This window comes from Sinohyriopsis cumingii, chromosome 2, assembly GCF_028554795.1.
Source record: "Sinohyriopsis cumingii isolate HCF-2022 chromosome 2, ASM2855479v2, whole genome shotgun sequence".
Lineage (NCBI taxonomy): Eukaryota > Metazoa > Mollusca > Bivalvia > Unionida > Unionidae > Sinohyriopsis > Sinohyriopsis cumingii.
Genome location: NC_142962.1, coordinates 35,477,076 through 35,491,851, shown reverse-complemented (window position 1 = coordinate 35,491,851; position 14,776 = coordinate 35,477,076). Strand labels below are relative to the sequence as shown.

The 14,776-nt window shown below is 32.7% G+C and overlaps 1 protein-coding gene across 1 annotated transcript; it reads left to right on the top strand.

Moving 5' to 3' along the window:
• The first annotated feature begins 1 nt into the window (after position 1).
• Positions 2 to 14,608, top strand: LOC149804622 (DNA-directed RNA polymerase II subunit RPB9-like). Its single transcript, XM_089942556.1, has 5 exons — positions 2 to 132; positions 7,689 to 7,743; positions 12,003 to 12,076; positions 12,788 to 12,914; positions 14,325 to 14,608. The coding sequence occupies exons 1-5, from the start codon at positions 68 to 70 to the stop codon at positions 14,385 to 14,387; spliced, it is 384 nt and encodes a 127-aa protein (XP_089798682.1). The 5' UTR covers positions 2 to 67; the 3' UTR covers positions 14,388 to 14,608.
• The last annotated feature ends 168 nt before the right edge of the window (positions 14,609 to 14,776 follow it).

The window sequence follows — 14,776 nt, the reverse complement described above, 5'->3', positions numbered from 1 at the left end:
CACCTTTTAAACATTCGTCACTTGTAATATACATATTTGCGCACTACGACTTTGCCACTCAAGAATCATGGATCTATACGATCAACACGACGCTGGGCCTGGTTTTGTTGGCATACGGTTTTGTAAAGAATGGTAAGAGCTAGCAGTCAAAGACTACAATAAATTTATTAAACAGAAATCGTAATCCTCCTCACCCTGTATTTTTATTTTTTGTTTTGTAACGTCTGGCAACAGGCACTTGATTTAGCGTTAATTTTAGGGGCAAACTTTGTTTTACAACTGTATGGGGTGCATATAAACACCGAAACGCCGGAACGCACCGAAATGCCGGAACGCAATTAAAAAAAACACCGAAACGCACTTAAATTATATCGTTTATACCATAGTGTATATTGGTTTTGTATGTATAATTCATATCTGTGATATTTAATATGTACTTTCTTTTCTGCAAGTGATGCAACATCAAACTAAAAAGAAGCTGGAAACTGCGACTTTTGGCGACAGTTTGGAAAGTAAAAATATGAATAATAACAGCGTGTATTGCAGTTTATACACGAGTTTAATGCTTCATCAATTAATAATAAACACATATTAATATTGATTTATTAAGTTGATTATTATATTGTGGTTATTTTAATAATTACATTTTTCTTATTATCTTAAGTTACGGGATGTGTGAGATTTGCGCAAACAAGCAGGTGAAACAGCTATATAGTTTAAGTCATAGGTGGGCAAACTTTCCAGTGCAAGTACCGCATACACAAATTTACACCTTGTCGCGGGCCGCATAGTTCCTTAAGTAAAATAGATAATATTTGAAATAGCAAAAACAAAAGGTTTTTCTAAATAACATCTAATTAATTTTCAGTTGTTAATATGTTGTTAATATTTGAAAACTTAAACTTCAGGAGAAGCACATTTATTTGATAAACAGAGTAACATAAACAGAGTCAGTGCAAATGATGACTTTTTCCTAGGCCGCATGAAAACCCTTGGTGGGCTGCATGAAAGCCCTTGGCAGTCTGCATGCAGCCCGCGGGCTGTAGTTTGCCCATCCCTGGTTTAAGTGTAACTGTCATGATTTATGCGCGATAATGGTCTAAATGCGAAGAAGTATGCAAGAATGGCATGTCAGATCATTTCCGTCTTTTGTTGACCATTTTTTAAACCTGTTCTTTTATTGGAAGAAGAGTATGGGATACTGGATAGTGTCAGAAATGGGTTTAATACATTTTTGGAACATATTTCAAAATGTTTTTGTTTCATATAACACACAAATGTTTAAAAATTATTGTACAAATAAGGCAAGTCTGACATGCCAACTCGGCTAGTACAGAAATATAATGCAGCAATAACAGGAATAAACACATCCAAGTTATATTAATTAAACTGATAAGAGTTTAGTCTCGGAATAAAACGTCATGAACAAAATATATATATGTGTGTGTGTGTGTGTATATATATATATATATATATATATATATATATATATATATATATATATACAATTCGTTCCTTAAAATATACTAAGTAATTAACACGTTGCCGTTCTGTATATTCCAAAGGACAAATTTCAGGTACAGGGTCATCCTACTGCAATCCTGTAGGCCAAATGTGGCCCGCACGAATCTTTTGTGTGGCCTGCGCTCATACGAAATTAGTTTTATAATTATAATGTAAATCAGCATGCATTGCTTAAGAACTTTACCATTTTGGTTCTTGTGGCCAGTGGATTAAGATGATGGCCCACCCTGTTCTAATATATACATCTTTATATACTGCATCACATAGTCAGTAATAAAATGATAATATAAATCTTATTAATATGAAATTTGAGCGTGATCCAGAAATACATACAGTAAATGAGGGCATTTACAGATGTCAACTTATTAGCAATCAAACAGTTGATTTGCGGCGTATGAGGTTTGGAAAACCATTTTTAAAATAGCTGATTCAAACAAATTAATAGTAGATATAGGTTTATACACGGAATCGCAGAAGTTACCGTGCAGCAGTAAGTTTGTTTGTTGCATTATACCATATCTAAAATTATGCCATTTGTTTGTCTTATTCTTTTTATTTGTCATTCTTCGTTTGTTTATTTTCTGTTTTCTTTGAACTGGTTTCTTTCCACATGTCCTCGGAACCACGATTTCTGACTGTCCATCTGATGATGTCACATATTTACTGCCTGTAAGAATGAAGCTCCTGAATTTTGTGTACAATTTCTGACTTTGTTCGGTAGTTTGTGCCACCCATTCCGTCACTGAAATGTCTCTGTAACTGTCAGCGAGTTGGTATTCACCAGTCCCTATTAATGAACCTCTCAAGTTTTTTAAATGTTTGTCCACCAAGTCATTTAAATAAAATACATTTTCTGTCAGAGGCAATTATGTGTCTACTAACTTAAGCTTCTTTGGACCAACAATGGAAAGAAGCTCGATTGCTTTCATGTAATTTTCTTACAGAAGTTCAGTTGCACCAAACATTAATGTAACAGTTGTCAGTAGAATATAAAATTACAATAAACTGAAATCACAACATTTGGCCCTATATGTAGTATTAAATCAAAATGTTTGAACTTTGCATCATGCATACAGTTCCATAATTGGACTTGGCTTAAAGCATCAATTTTAGATTTGTATGTGATTGTTTTCTTTTCTTGAATGTCCAATAAAATTGTCCGTTCTTATGAAACTTATGAGACTTTCTGATAGCCACATCACGTGTTGCAACACTGTGTTTCAACATTCTTTCTTACCAAGCAGTTTTTTGTCTTGTGATCTATACTAGGAAAACAAAGGCATGGAAATTATGAATAAATGTGTGCTGTTATTCTAGGAATGCATCCTAAATTGTAATTATAACTTTGACAGCCATTGTATGCAGTTTTGTTGTTTTATAATGTTTTTTGTTGAAAAGTGAATATTTATGTATACATGTTCCTATAGTATGCATGTTTTTAAAGTTTAGTGTTTATCTGCTGTTGCTATCCTAGGATTGCATCCTATATGGTACTGTTAACTCTGACAGCCATTGTGTGCAATTTTGTTGTGGTGTAAGGTTTCTTGTTGAAAAGTCAATATCTATTTATGCACGTTTGTATAGTTCAGTGTTTATTTGCAGCTGTTATTTTAGAATTGCATACTATATTGTACTATTAACTTTATTTGACAGCCATGATGTGAAATATTGTTGTAGTTTAAGGTATATGTGAAGAATTTAATATTAGAATTTAATATTCATGTATTATCACTAATTGTTGATATTGTTAATAGATTTTTAAATCTGAAATTGACTGTGTACGTCTGAAGGAGTGTCTCCGTGTGTGCGAGTCTCTCTCTCTCGTATGAAGAACAAAATAAATGCTAAAAAGGGAGAAAATAAGACAGCAAAATACATCTGAGTCCATATTCACAAAACTCCCCAGCTAGATTGCATATACATACATGCACGCATGCACACATACATACATGCATACATACATACATACATACATACAGGTATTTCTCGTGGCTCTTGATAGTGTGTGTTTCTTTGTTTCTCTTTTTATTTTATATCTCTGAGGTTGGAATAATTATTTTATTAATTTGTGCATAAAACGATAATATATAGGTAGGAAAGGCGTATAGGGACTGTTATTATTGACACCTGGAGCTGTTTTTCACAGAACTTAAGTATAATCAAAATATCAAGTAACTGGGGTTCCCCAAAGTTCTGTGCTAGAGCCTTTACTATTATTTTTATGTCAGTGATAAAGCAGACGACTTCAACTCACAAGCGGTACTATTTATTGATGATACTTCTGTTGCGATTTCTTCTACAGACTTGTCACAACTACAAATGATCATAAACAATGATGTTGAAAAATCTTACTGCATGGACAAACAACATAAGTTTCTCATTTAATACTTCAATCATGGACATTAATTGCAAACAGTCATACCGACTTGTCGTATCCAAAATTCTATTTTGACAATATGCATTTTCTCTCTGGTCTGAGTCATATATACTTGGACTACCATTATCCACTGATGCTAAATGAACTGATCATATTTGTATGATTATTCAGAATACATGTAAATATCTATGTTGACTACAAATTCTGCAAGTAATGCATGAAATCTTAAAATACCTAATTCCTATACAAACAAGACAACCAATTCAAACAATTCGTCAAACTTATATAGAGATCATTGTACGAATTCAGATAGATTAACTAAAACCCAGTTTATCTACTGGTTTTAACAAATAAATTCATGCAAATATAAACAACTAAATTCAAGCAAATCATTATATTGGTAGCAATGAATTACATGAAATTGATGCAAATACATCAAGCTTCAAGTTTTGTTCGCTTATTCCGCCAGAATTGTGTCCGTTGACTTTCCAGACATCCAGCCCCTGTGATAAATGTTTTATGAGAGAATTTCTTCCAAATTTACTCTTGGAGTCCCTTACAGTTTCACTCTTGCAGGAAAAATGCCAACTGATTAGATTTTTCGATGGGGGGACTATATACAGCTAGGAAATTTAGTTTTGGAAACATGCCCCTTATTTATGTAACCAATCAGGATGAAATATATTTACCACCTTTTATAATAGGCGCTAAAATTGGGGTCAACTTGATTTTTACTTTTCCAAATAACTGTTCTGGAGAATTTCCAAAAGTGCCAATATAAAATTGAAGTTATCTGCCATCCTCTAGTCTGACTCACGGTTAAATAAACGAAGGCTTAATTAAGAATCACTTCCTCACCTGACACAGACATTAGAAATCATTGCAGCATAGTGATTTAACAGTGCCTGTCCCTGTAAGTCTAATTAAATATTCTCTGGCCCAAATTAAGTGTTCTTCATCGACAGAAATTTGCACCCTCACAAAATATACCAAATAATTAACACGTTGCCATACTATATATTCCAAAGGACAGTTTACTAGTTTATACCTGTTTATATACAAAGCATCACATAACCTACTATAAAATGATGATACAAGTCCTATTAATATGAAGTTTAAACCTTATCAAAAATATGAACAAGAAATGCAGGCATGTAAAGATACTAGTTTCATAGCAATCAAACATTAGATTTGCCGCTTATGTGGTTATGAAAATCAGTTTGAAACTAGCGGATGATGCCATTGACAAAGAAGTGAATACATATGGGTATAGAAGAAAAGCTGTTATAAAAGGAAAACTGTGTGTACTTTATTTTCTTCTTATTATTATTATTGAACAATCAATACGGAAAATATAACTACTCTGAATCACGGGCCAAACAGTTTTATTGTGATGTAAATTCCAAAATAAATATGGAAATGATTTAACGTGCCATTTTTGCATATATCTTTGTATTTAGATCATTAAATAATTGTCTGCGCATAATTCTTGATAGTTGCACTTACACTGCACGGATATTGAAATTGTTGATTTTCACAAAGTTCATACATCCCGGCATTATTAATAAATCATTACTAATACGTAATTGTTAGATTAAGCATTAAACTTATTCAAAATTTTATTAGACACTATTAACAGTAAATGTTATTTTTTTTCGAAAATGTCGCAAATTTCACAATTTCCAGCTATGGTATATACAATTCAGCGTTTCGGTGTTCCAGCATTTTGGTGTGTTTCGGTGTTTCTATGCAACGCAAATGTGAGACGTCGACCATGATATTTATGTTTTGCTCGGCCCCCAAAACATAAATGCCAGGGTAGAGTCTTACATTGTAGGACTAGGGGGAAACTATACTGGTTAGAGACCAATTCATCATTACCAGTAATGCCAGAAGGAAAAAAAGTGGAGATCTGCTTGTTGGTCTAGGGAAAACCATAGTCCTACATGTAAGACCTTGACACTGATATTTATGTATTGGGCACTAAAACAAAACCAACATGTGCTATGTCTTACATTGTATGACTAGGGAAAACCAATAACTAACTTTGTTAATTGGGAGTTTGTTATCAATGGTGTCTCCCTGAATCAAGTGCCTCTTCTTCTGGCCACTGTTTCTTGGGTGCGGAAAATTTACAAATCTGCGGGTTAATGGAATACATTTTGTCTTGAGTTAACTGGTGAAAGAAGGGATCAACCAGTCTTTGAAGTCCAAGTAGTATTCAAAGAGCTAGTGTCTTTATCAAACTTTGTCATTATTTTTGTATTTTTATTTTATATTAAGGAATGTTTGCAGACATACATGCTTCCAATGGTAACTGGAGATATTGGCCCATAGCATGAACGATAGCATACTCGGCATTAACCCGATGTTCCTCATACCCTTCCCACACCATTTTTGATATTTGGACATTTATGAAGATACTGTATCAAAAATGGGACGGGAAGGGTCAGAGGGAAATCAGACTAATTCTGCATATTCTTGAGTTAGTCAATAACAAAGTTAGCCAATTACAAAAGCAGCCCCAAAAATTTAATTATGAAATCATTACTGTCCCATCTCGCCCAAAGTTCATAGTTTTTTTATCCTTGCCATTGATCTTGTATGGTTTTGTAACACATGTTATTGAACAAAAAGTATTTATGTTGTTTACTAGTTAATCATTATTGATTATGCAAATTTTATGGATTTGATTAAATGTTTTAAGTAAAGAAACAATTCTGTAAACTATTTTAGCTATGTGCATGTTGTTTGTTGAGGGATTAGACAAAAGGTTGTTTGAAGGCCCTCAAAAAGTATTTAAAAAAACCATGTTTCCTATTGCACTGGTTTTATATATATGTGTTTGTGTGTGTGTGTGTACACTAAGAGCTTAAAAAATACTAGGAGAAACCAGCTCATTTAGTTACACAAATCAATTTCAAGAATTTTTTGAATATATATTATAATGATTAGTATATGGAATGCACTGCTAGTACCTGAATAAACCAGCTCAGTTAGGTGCACAAATCAATTTTGGGAATACTTGTTTTTCTTAAATGTTTTTTAAATTTTATTTACTTCCTGAGGGAATAAGTGCTGTGGTCAGCAATGACAAACAGAAATTGTCGGCTGCATACCTTCGATGAACCATTCATTAAATATTTTGACTGATTATATTCAGTATTCGTACTTGCACATATTTGATGATATAATCATTTGGTTAAAGATTAATAAATCTGACTGATGAGCTCAGCATTAAATGCGTTTTCTTTGAACTCAGGCAGGCACAGATCCAGAGCTTTAGGTAGTCACGTGATATAAAGTTATTCATGTATATGAATGTTTATTATTAATATATTGCCGTTTCCAGTGATCCCAGAAAATCAGTCATTTCATTTTTCCTCTCAGCAGTTTATTGTTCATGTAGGTGCATAATTATGAAATTTAATGATACCTAATATATTTTAACAGAAGTCAATTCAGTTGAATGCTCTCTATCTTAAATGCAGAGCAAGGATGTCTGGTTTACTTCAGTTTTGAGTGACCCAGGGTACGAAAGATAGCTCCTTAAACTGTTCTTTACATGTGTGTAATTATTATTGCAGAATTAGGTTAAGTTTGATATTTAGACCTATTTAAACACCTGTAATTTGATCCAAGGAATGTTTCCAGCCCAGATGTACCTGCAACTCCATGCAAGATAAAAATGCATTTATAAAATTACTCTTTTTTTTTGATTTGTTATATTTTGTGTTAATTACAGCATCCAATTTTTTTTTTCAAAGCATGTTTATTTTTCATATAGCAATAATATGTTGTACCCAAAAGAAGACAAAGAGAACAAGACACTGCTTTATGCCGTAAGTAGATATATTTGTTTTGTATAATCAGCTTCTTAGAAATTCAATGTTGAAACTGTTGTCATAGACTACTACAGTAGACAAGTTAGAAAATAAGTTCTAATTGAGATAATTTGTCATTCAGTTTAATACATAAATACTTGTAATATTTTGGAAACTATTTGTTCACCAATGGTCTGTTCAAGTGAATATTACACAGCTTGCAATTTTCAAGTTTGTTTTTTGTTTTTAAACATTTATGCTTATTATATCCTTAAGAGTGAAATACAGAAACTTTGTTGTTAAATATTTTTCAGTTTTTGTCATTCCTTTATTTACATCTTAATAATGTCCTTATTTTAACATCAAAGTACAAGATTTTCACCATACACTGTAATATATTGTTATGTATATTTAATTTAATCGTTTGTTTGTTTAAAAAATTTTATTTCTTTAAATGCTATTGTAATGTAACATTGTATGACGGACTTGTCCAAAATTGAGTTCATTTCTGCTTGATTTGATTTGACTCTTCTTTTTCTTTCTTTGTAAACAACAAATGCAAAAATTATCTTTAAATGGTCAACTTTCTGAAAGTAAAAATATTAATTGTGGAGTACCACAGGGCTCTATCCTTGGACCTCTGTTATTGATTCTATTTATAAACGATTTACCTCTTAAGATTGGAACTTCAATTTCTTCTACTGACCTCTATGCAGATGATGCTACACTGACTGAGATGGGTAAAACCAAAATGGTACTTGAAAATAACTTACAAGATGCTCTCAACAGACTGCAAGTATAGTGCAAGGAAAACAGTATAATAATAAATACAGAAAAAATGAAAGCCCTTCTAGTTACAACACAGCAAAAATAAGCAAGACTAGATAACGACAACTCCAGGTTCTGTTTGACAATGTGAGCCTTAATATGACCTCAAGATATAATTCTTGGTGTATTTGTAGATAATAATCTTACTTAGTCTATTCACATTAAATATGTTTCAAAAATGGTTAATTCTTATTTTTGGCTACTGAGGAAAATCGAAAGATACATTCCTCTTCAGTATAGGATCATCTTTTATAAAAGTTATATTCAGCCATATCTGGACTACTGTAATGTAATTTGGGGTAATACTTATAATTCAAACATAACACTTTTAGACCACTCTGGTGGCCTGGTGGTTAGAGCGTCCACCTCAGATGTGGGAGGTCATGGGTTCAATCCCTGGCCGAGTCATACCAAAGACTTAGAAAAATGGTACTAACAGCTGGTTTGTTTGGCGCTCAGGATTAAGAGGTTAGTGTTAGGACTGGTCGGCCTGGTGTCAGGATAATGTGACTGGGTGGGGCATCATGCTACATGGCTGCAGAAAGATGCCCCAGTACTAGACATCACTATAAACTGCCACACTGACTGAAAAATTGTTAAAGCTACATTTTAAAAAAATCCAAATCCAAACAACACTTTTAAGGCTCCAAAAGAGGGTTTGCCATTTAATGCTTGATCAGTGTATAGACAATTTTCAGGATGCAATGAATAATATAAAGGTTTTAACAATACATGAAAGAATATTTCTTAGAAAGGCCAAATTGATGTATAAAGTATCCAGAAAAGCCATTCCTGTCTATCTAAGCAATATCTTTCACCAAAGAGATGCTGATGGTACTTCAAATTTAAGGTCCATAAGAAATAAAAATTACATTATACCAAGGCCAAAGAAGGAATTGTTTAAAAAAAAGTTTTCAATATACTGCTCCTCTGGTATGGAACAACATTCCCAGTGACATAAGGCAGGCTGCTAGCATTTCTTCTTTTCATAATCGATGTCTTAAATAGATGAAATCTTTATAAAATTGAACAGTTCTAGTACAAAAAATATTGCCTGCTTTTCTGTAATTTTGCATCATTTTCATAGTTGAATTTTTCAATGCAGGATGATATTTTATATTTTATATATGTTTATGTTTTCACAGATGCCTGTGCATGTGTTCCCGGCTTGATAATTTGAATATTAAAATTACTTATTTAGTGTCAAGTTAGATTCTTTACATCATGTTATATATGCATTATATAGGACATAACGGATAGAAGGCCTCATGGTAGATTAGTTCTGTAACTAATTGAGTTACCTTCTCAAAATAAATAAAGTCTGTATTAATACATAGCTAACTTATTCTCTGTGTGTATAGGCTTAATATCAGGATCATTATTAATAGAAAAGGTAAATATGTTTATTTGGGTCAAAGTTTTGGAGTTTCCCAAGTGAATTATACATAATCCAGGTTATTGTTTTGTAAACATCAGTATCATTCTAGGAGGTTATTTTCCATTAGGTAATGGTTATTTTTTGGAAAATGTTAATTGTGACCTGAGGTCAAGTAGATAACTGTATAATCTTGTGATTGTTAGGACTTGGTCATTCATGCTTTGACATCTAGCACTTTCAGGTTGTATTATATTGTGTCCAGAGGGGGTGAATATTTTTCTTCAAATTATTGAATTCAAGTGATTATTTTCTCTGGAAATACAAAAGTGCTCTGATAAAATTCTTGGATAGAGACATTGACTGGAATTTATGGTGAATTCAGACCTGGAATTATATTACTGTGATTCAACAAAACTTTTTTCTCATTTTCACTTTGTATTCTAGGGAAATAAATTTTATTTGTTAAATGATACAAAGCTTGTTGTCTTTAACTTTTTTCTGTTATTTATTTTATGATCCTAGACTCATAACAATATGACAAGTTAAACTGACAAGAAAAATGAACATAATGTAAACTAAACCTTGAAATAGCAGCATTAACTTTTGGACATTGAAATTATTGTTTCACTGAAGAGATTTGATCCATGACTGGTTGTTTCTTTATGCATGTAAAGTTATGACAACTGTTCTACCTTGTCAGCACTCTAAAAATGTCAGTGTATTTTCATTTCATCCAACATGCTGTTGCAATTAGATAAAGGTAGATATATTGTAATGCATTATAGATATTGTTTATTTCACCAGGATAGGTCATTCTTAACATTTGTTGCTATTTTCATGCTAAATCTTATATAGTCCAATGCGGAAGGTCGTGGATTCGATCACCGGCCGAGTCATACCGAAGACTTACAAAAATGGTACTAACAGCTGCCTTGCTTGGCGCTCAGCATTAAGAGGTTAGTGTTAGGACTGGTCAGCCTGGTGTCAGGATAATGTGACTGGGTGAACTTATGAAGGAAATGGTGGGGAAGTAAATGGTGAGCTTAATCTTCAAAGCCTCAGTTATAGATAAAGATTGGTGTATATATTTTAAATGGAACATTCTTTTCCTTCATTAATATTGGGTATATTTCATCTTTTACAACAAAAATATTGAAGTTTTGGATTTGCCAACTCTCAAAATATTATATTTTCTGTACACATAGCGAAATATATGTATTATTAATGCAGAAAAGAAATATCCTTGATATTCTATTGACATTAATTCACGCCCCTAATTCAGGACCTAGACTTGTGTTTTGTTGATAAGATTGGTGTTATATATATATATATATATATATATATATATATATATATATAATTTTCTTTTTTACTTGTTCACTGATTTGGAGACAGAATTCAACATTGTGAATGTACAAATCGGTTTAGTTTTGTTGAGCCCATCTTGGCTGAAGCTTGGCAGTGGTCAGTTTGACATCCGCATGCATTGCCATTCATCCAGATGTCTGTCCATTCTAGTTCAGTAAAAGGCAGGCTTGACAAAAGGGGTTCTCTTGTTATTGATTGGAATGGGGTAAGGGTTAGGGTGGATTGGCATTGTTACAGTGGACACTTGCTTGGAGTTCAAGAGGTCCAAAGCTGGCATATATGCAAATGTCAGTAGCTGCTTATGCAAGGTGCATAGTTTTCTCCAGGTTTTCTTATTTTCCCATCAAGAGAGACGTAATAACTGCATCGTTGATGATTTGGTAGTGTATTATATAAAGTCCTTAATACCATATATACATACATACTCACTTGTATGTTGGATCTAGATGTAAACTGTATCAACCCAACTATGCCGTACTATAATGTGCTGGTATAACTGGGTCTATGCAGTTTGTATGGACTAAACAATAGAATAAACCATATTGATTCTGATCAGCCATTGCTTTAGAAGATGGATGATCAGGCACAATATGTTGTTTTCAGCTGGACCTGATTTATCAGTGGGTATATGTGGTAATTGTCATTTTATCATTCTAAAATAAATACAGTAATATTTTAATTTGGTGCCTTTTATTTTTTCTAGTGTAGAAATTGTGATTACCAACAGATTGCTGACAATCCTTGCATTTACGTCAACAAAATCACACACGAAGTTGAGTAAGTGGCTTTCCAACTAAGGCTTTGTTTGTAGTGTTAAATTTAACATTTTTCCATTGTCTGATAACTTGAATACTATGTCTTGTAAATAAAGATTTTTCCTTGATACATTGTATTTGAAAAGCTTTATGGAAGTTTGAAAAATGAAGTTTACAAAGTTAGGAATTGATTCAAGAATATTTTTAAACTTCAGAGATTTGAACACAGGAAATTGCTGGGGTAAAGTTATTTTTAATTTTCTAATATTTAAAATGAAACATGAATTTTCAGGATCTTTATTCTATTAAGTGAAAAAGAATAGACATAGAATAACAAATATCAAATGAATGCCTTTATTGATTTTGATTGAAGAATAGAAATATGAACCATCTGCAAAATCTTACAGAACAAGCCTCTCTTGCTCTAATTATTTCAGTCATATTATAATAAATACATACTTTGATACTCTTTTCATGTAATTTTGATGAAACTTTGATGTGATTTTCATGTAATTTTGATAAAACTGTGTTTTATTATTTAGGACAGGAACACTTTTAGATAGATATTTTTTACACATGCTGTGAACCATTTTACATAAGGGATATAACTCTTGCACAGTCTAAAATGATTCAGATAGTAGAATCCTTGGATGATGGTAATTTGGGGGGGGGGGTAATCTGTAAAAGTGATACATTTGTTTCTTGGATACATTTATGTATATCCTTCTTACAGTGAGTTGACTCAGATCATAGGAGATGTAATTGCTGACCCAACATTACCAAGGACAGAAGACCACCCCTGTCCTCGATGTAACCACAAGGAAGCTGTCTTCTTCCAATCTCATAGCTCTAGAGCCGAGGTAACACATCACCTTAGTTCATGAAATTTTACTGCAAGACCTTTCTACAATATTTTCTTTGTAATCAAATTTTTTTTCTCAAAACCATTTGTTAACATGTCTAGTTTAATAAATCTAACACTCATTCCATCAGTATTAGTTATAGCCACTTTAGCGAGAAGCAAGACACAGCAGTATCTTTTATGGTGGGCCCTGAGTGGCCGAGTGGTTTAAAGTGCTCACCATTATGCATCACTGCCACCTCACCTCTGTCTGCATGGGTTCCAGTCTCGGGTTGGGCCAGTGTGGGTATGTGAGAAAGCTTGCCAGTAGCTTCTTGTGGGTCGGTGGTTCTTTCTGGGTTTTCGCAGGTTTTTCTTCCACCATTTATACTGGCTGCCATGTGTAGCCTATCTTGTGCTGAAAAATGGTATTAAACCTTACAAAAACAACAACTTTTAAGGTGGCATCATCATCGTCAAATGTTTGATAAGTTTAAGTTTTTAGTTTTTCATTTGCATCTGTTTCCTAAATCCATTTTTGTTTTTCATCGTACATGGTATGAATCATTATGAAGCTACACCAGTTCATCCTATTACCCTTGACCTTAAGGTGATGGTCATAGAAATTAATGTTATGATATGGTTACAATTCTCATTTGTATACATTTTCTAAACACTTTTTCTTCTCACCAGGGTTGAATCGTTCATACTTGGGATGAACCCATATAACTAAGGCAGTTCATTGTGTCACATGTGCTTGCCCTTTTGACCTTGGGTTTAGGACACATTTTACAGCATTGGTTTGAATGTGGGCTTGAAATGCAGGCCCAGCCATTTGGTCTATTTTATTGTGCAAGTTTTGTTTTGTTATTTATTGTAGGATTCAGTGGTTTATCTTTCGTACAAAGTATTGAACATACCTCAATATTTCATTGTCCCCCTAAAAAAACTTTGAAACAATTAAAAACATTATTATTTACTCTGTTTACAAGGTTGTTTATTCTTCCTGTACATTTTTTTTCAGTTGCAGGACTTTAAATCAGTATAAATTGGTTTAAATAGCTTCATCGTGCCAAGGGGCAGTTTTGGCCTTGAGAATAAAGAAGTTGGAATAAAAATTGTGCTCACATGTGTACTTAACATCTTTTACTCACAGCATCAATGGGGCTTGGTAATATTTAAGACTTTATATGAAAAATAATTTAAGTGATATACTGAAGTGGGGTAAAACCTGTCAGAAGTTATTGAATATATTGTGTATGCTGTGTAATTGAATTTATGAAATTTTTTAATTCATTGTCCATGAATTTTGTTGATATTTTGTTGTTACAAAATGATAGTGTTCATAATATTTTCATTCATGTTTCATTTTGTCATAAACTACTGTAAAAATTTGTTTTAACAACAAAAAAATCTTTTTCTTCTTCAGGAGGGAATGAGACTCTACTATGTCTGTACCAACCCACATTGTGTTCACAGATGGACTGAGTGAATTTCAGAATCAGACTTGCTTCATATTTGCATCTTTTATATCATTCTTATAAGCCAAGGGATCTGTTGTTTTACTTCAAAGAAGAAGCATTTTTCAGAACATAAAAGAATTAATGCCATCAGGTCTGTGAACCTGAGAGATAGAGAGATTGTGATTTTTTGGATCATTCCAGAGCAACTTTTGTAGCATACATGGATTCTGAAATAAAAGTTTTGGTTTCATGTTATTGTTTCTTCTTGTATTTTAAAAAAAGTGGCTCTTATAATGTCCATTAATGCATGAACGTGTGCATCATATCTTTTCTACACAATAAAAAAAGAAGTTTTTAAAGCTGATTGGAAAAATGACCTATGCCAATTTTTTTTATATCTTAGAACTCCCACATACAA

What these genes read in the sequence shown, in the direction of transcription:
- LOC149804622 (XM_089942556.1), top strand. Translation starts at nt 68, where the DNA reads ATGGATCTATACGATCAACACGACGCTGGGCCTGGTTTTGTTGGCATA. An exon ending in ATACGGTTTTGTAAAGAATG is followed by an intron (nt 133 to 7,688) that starts GTAAGAGCTAGC and finishes TTTTTCATATAG; the next exon opens with CAATAATATGTTGTACCCAA. An exon ending in ACAAGACACTGCTTTATGCC is followed by an intron (nt 7,744 to 12,002) that starts GTAAGTAGATAT and finishes TATTTTTTCTAG; the next exon opens with TGTAGAAATTGTGATTACCA.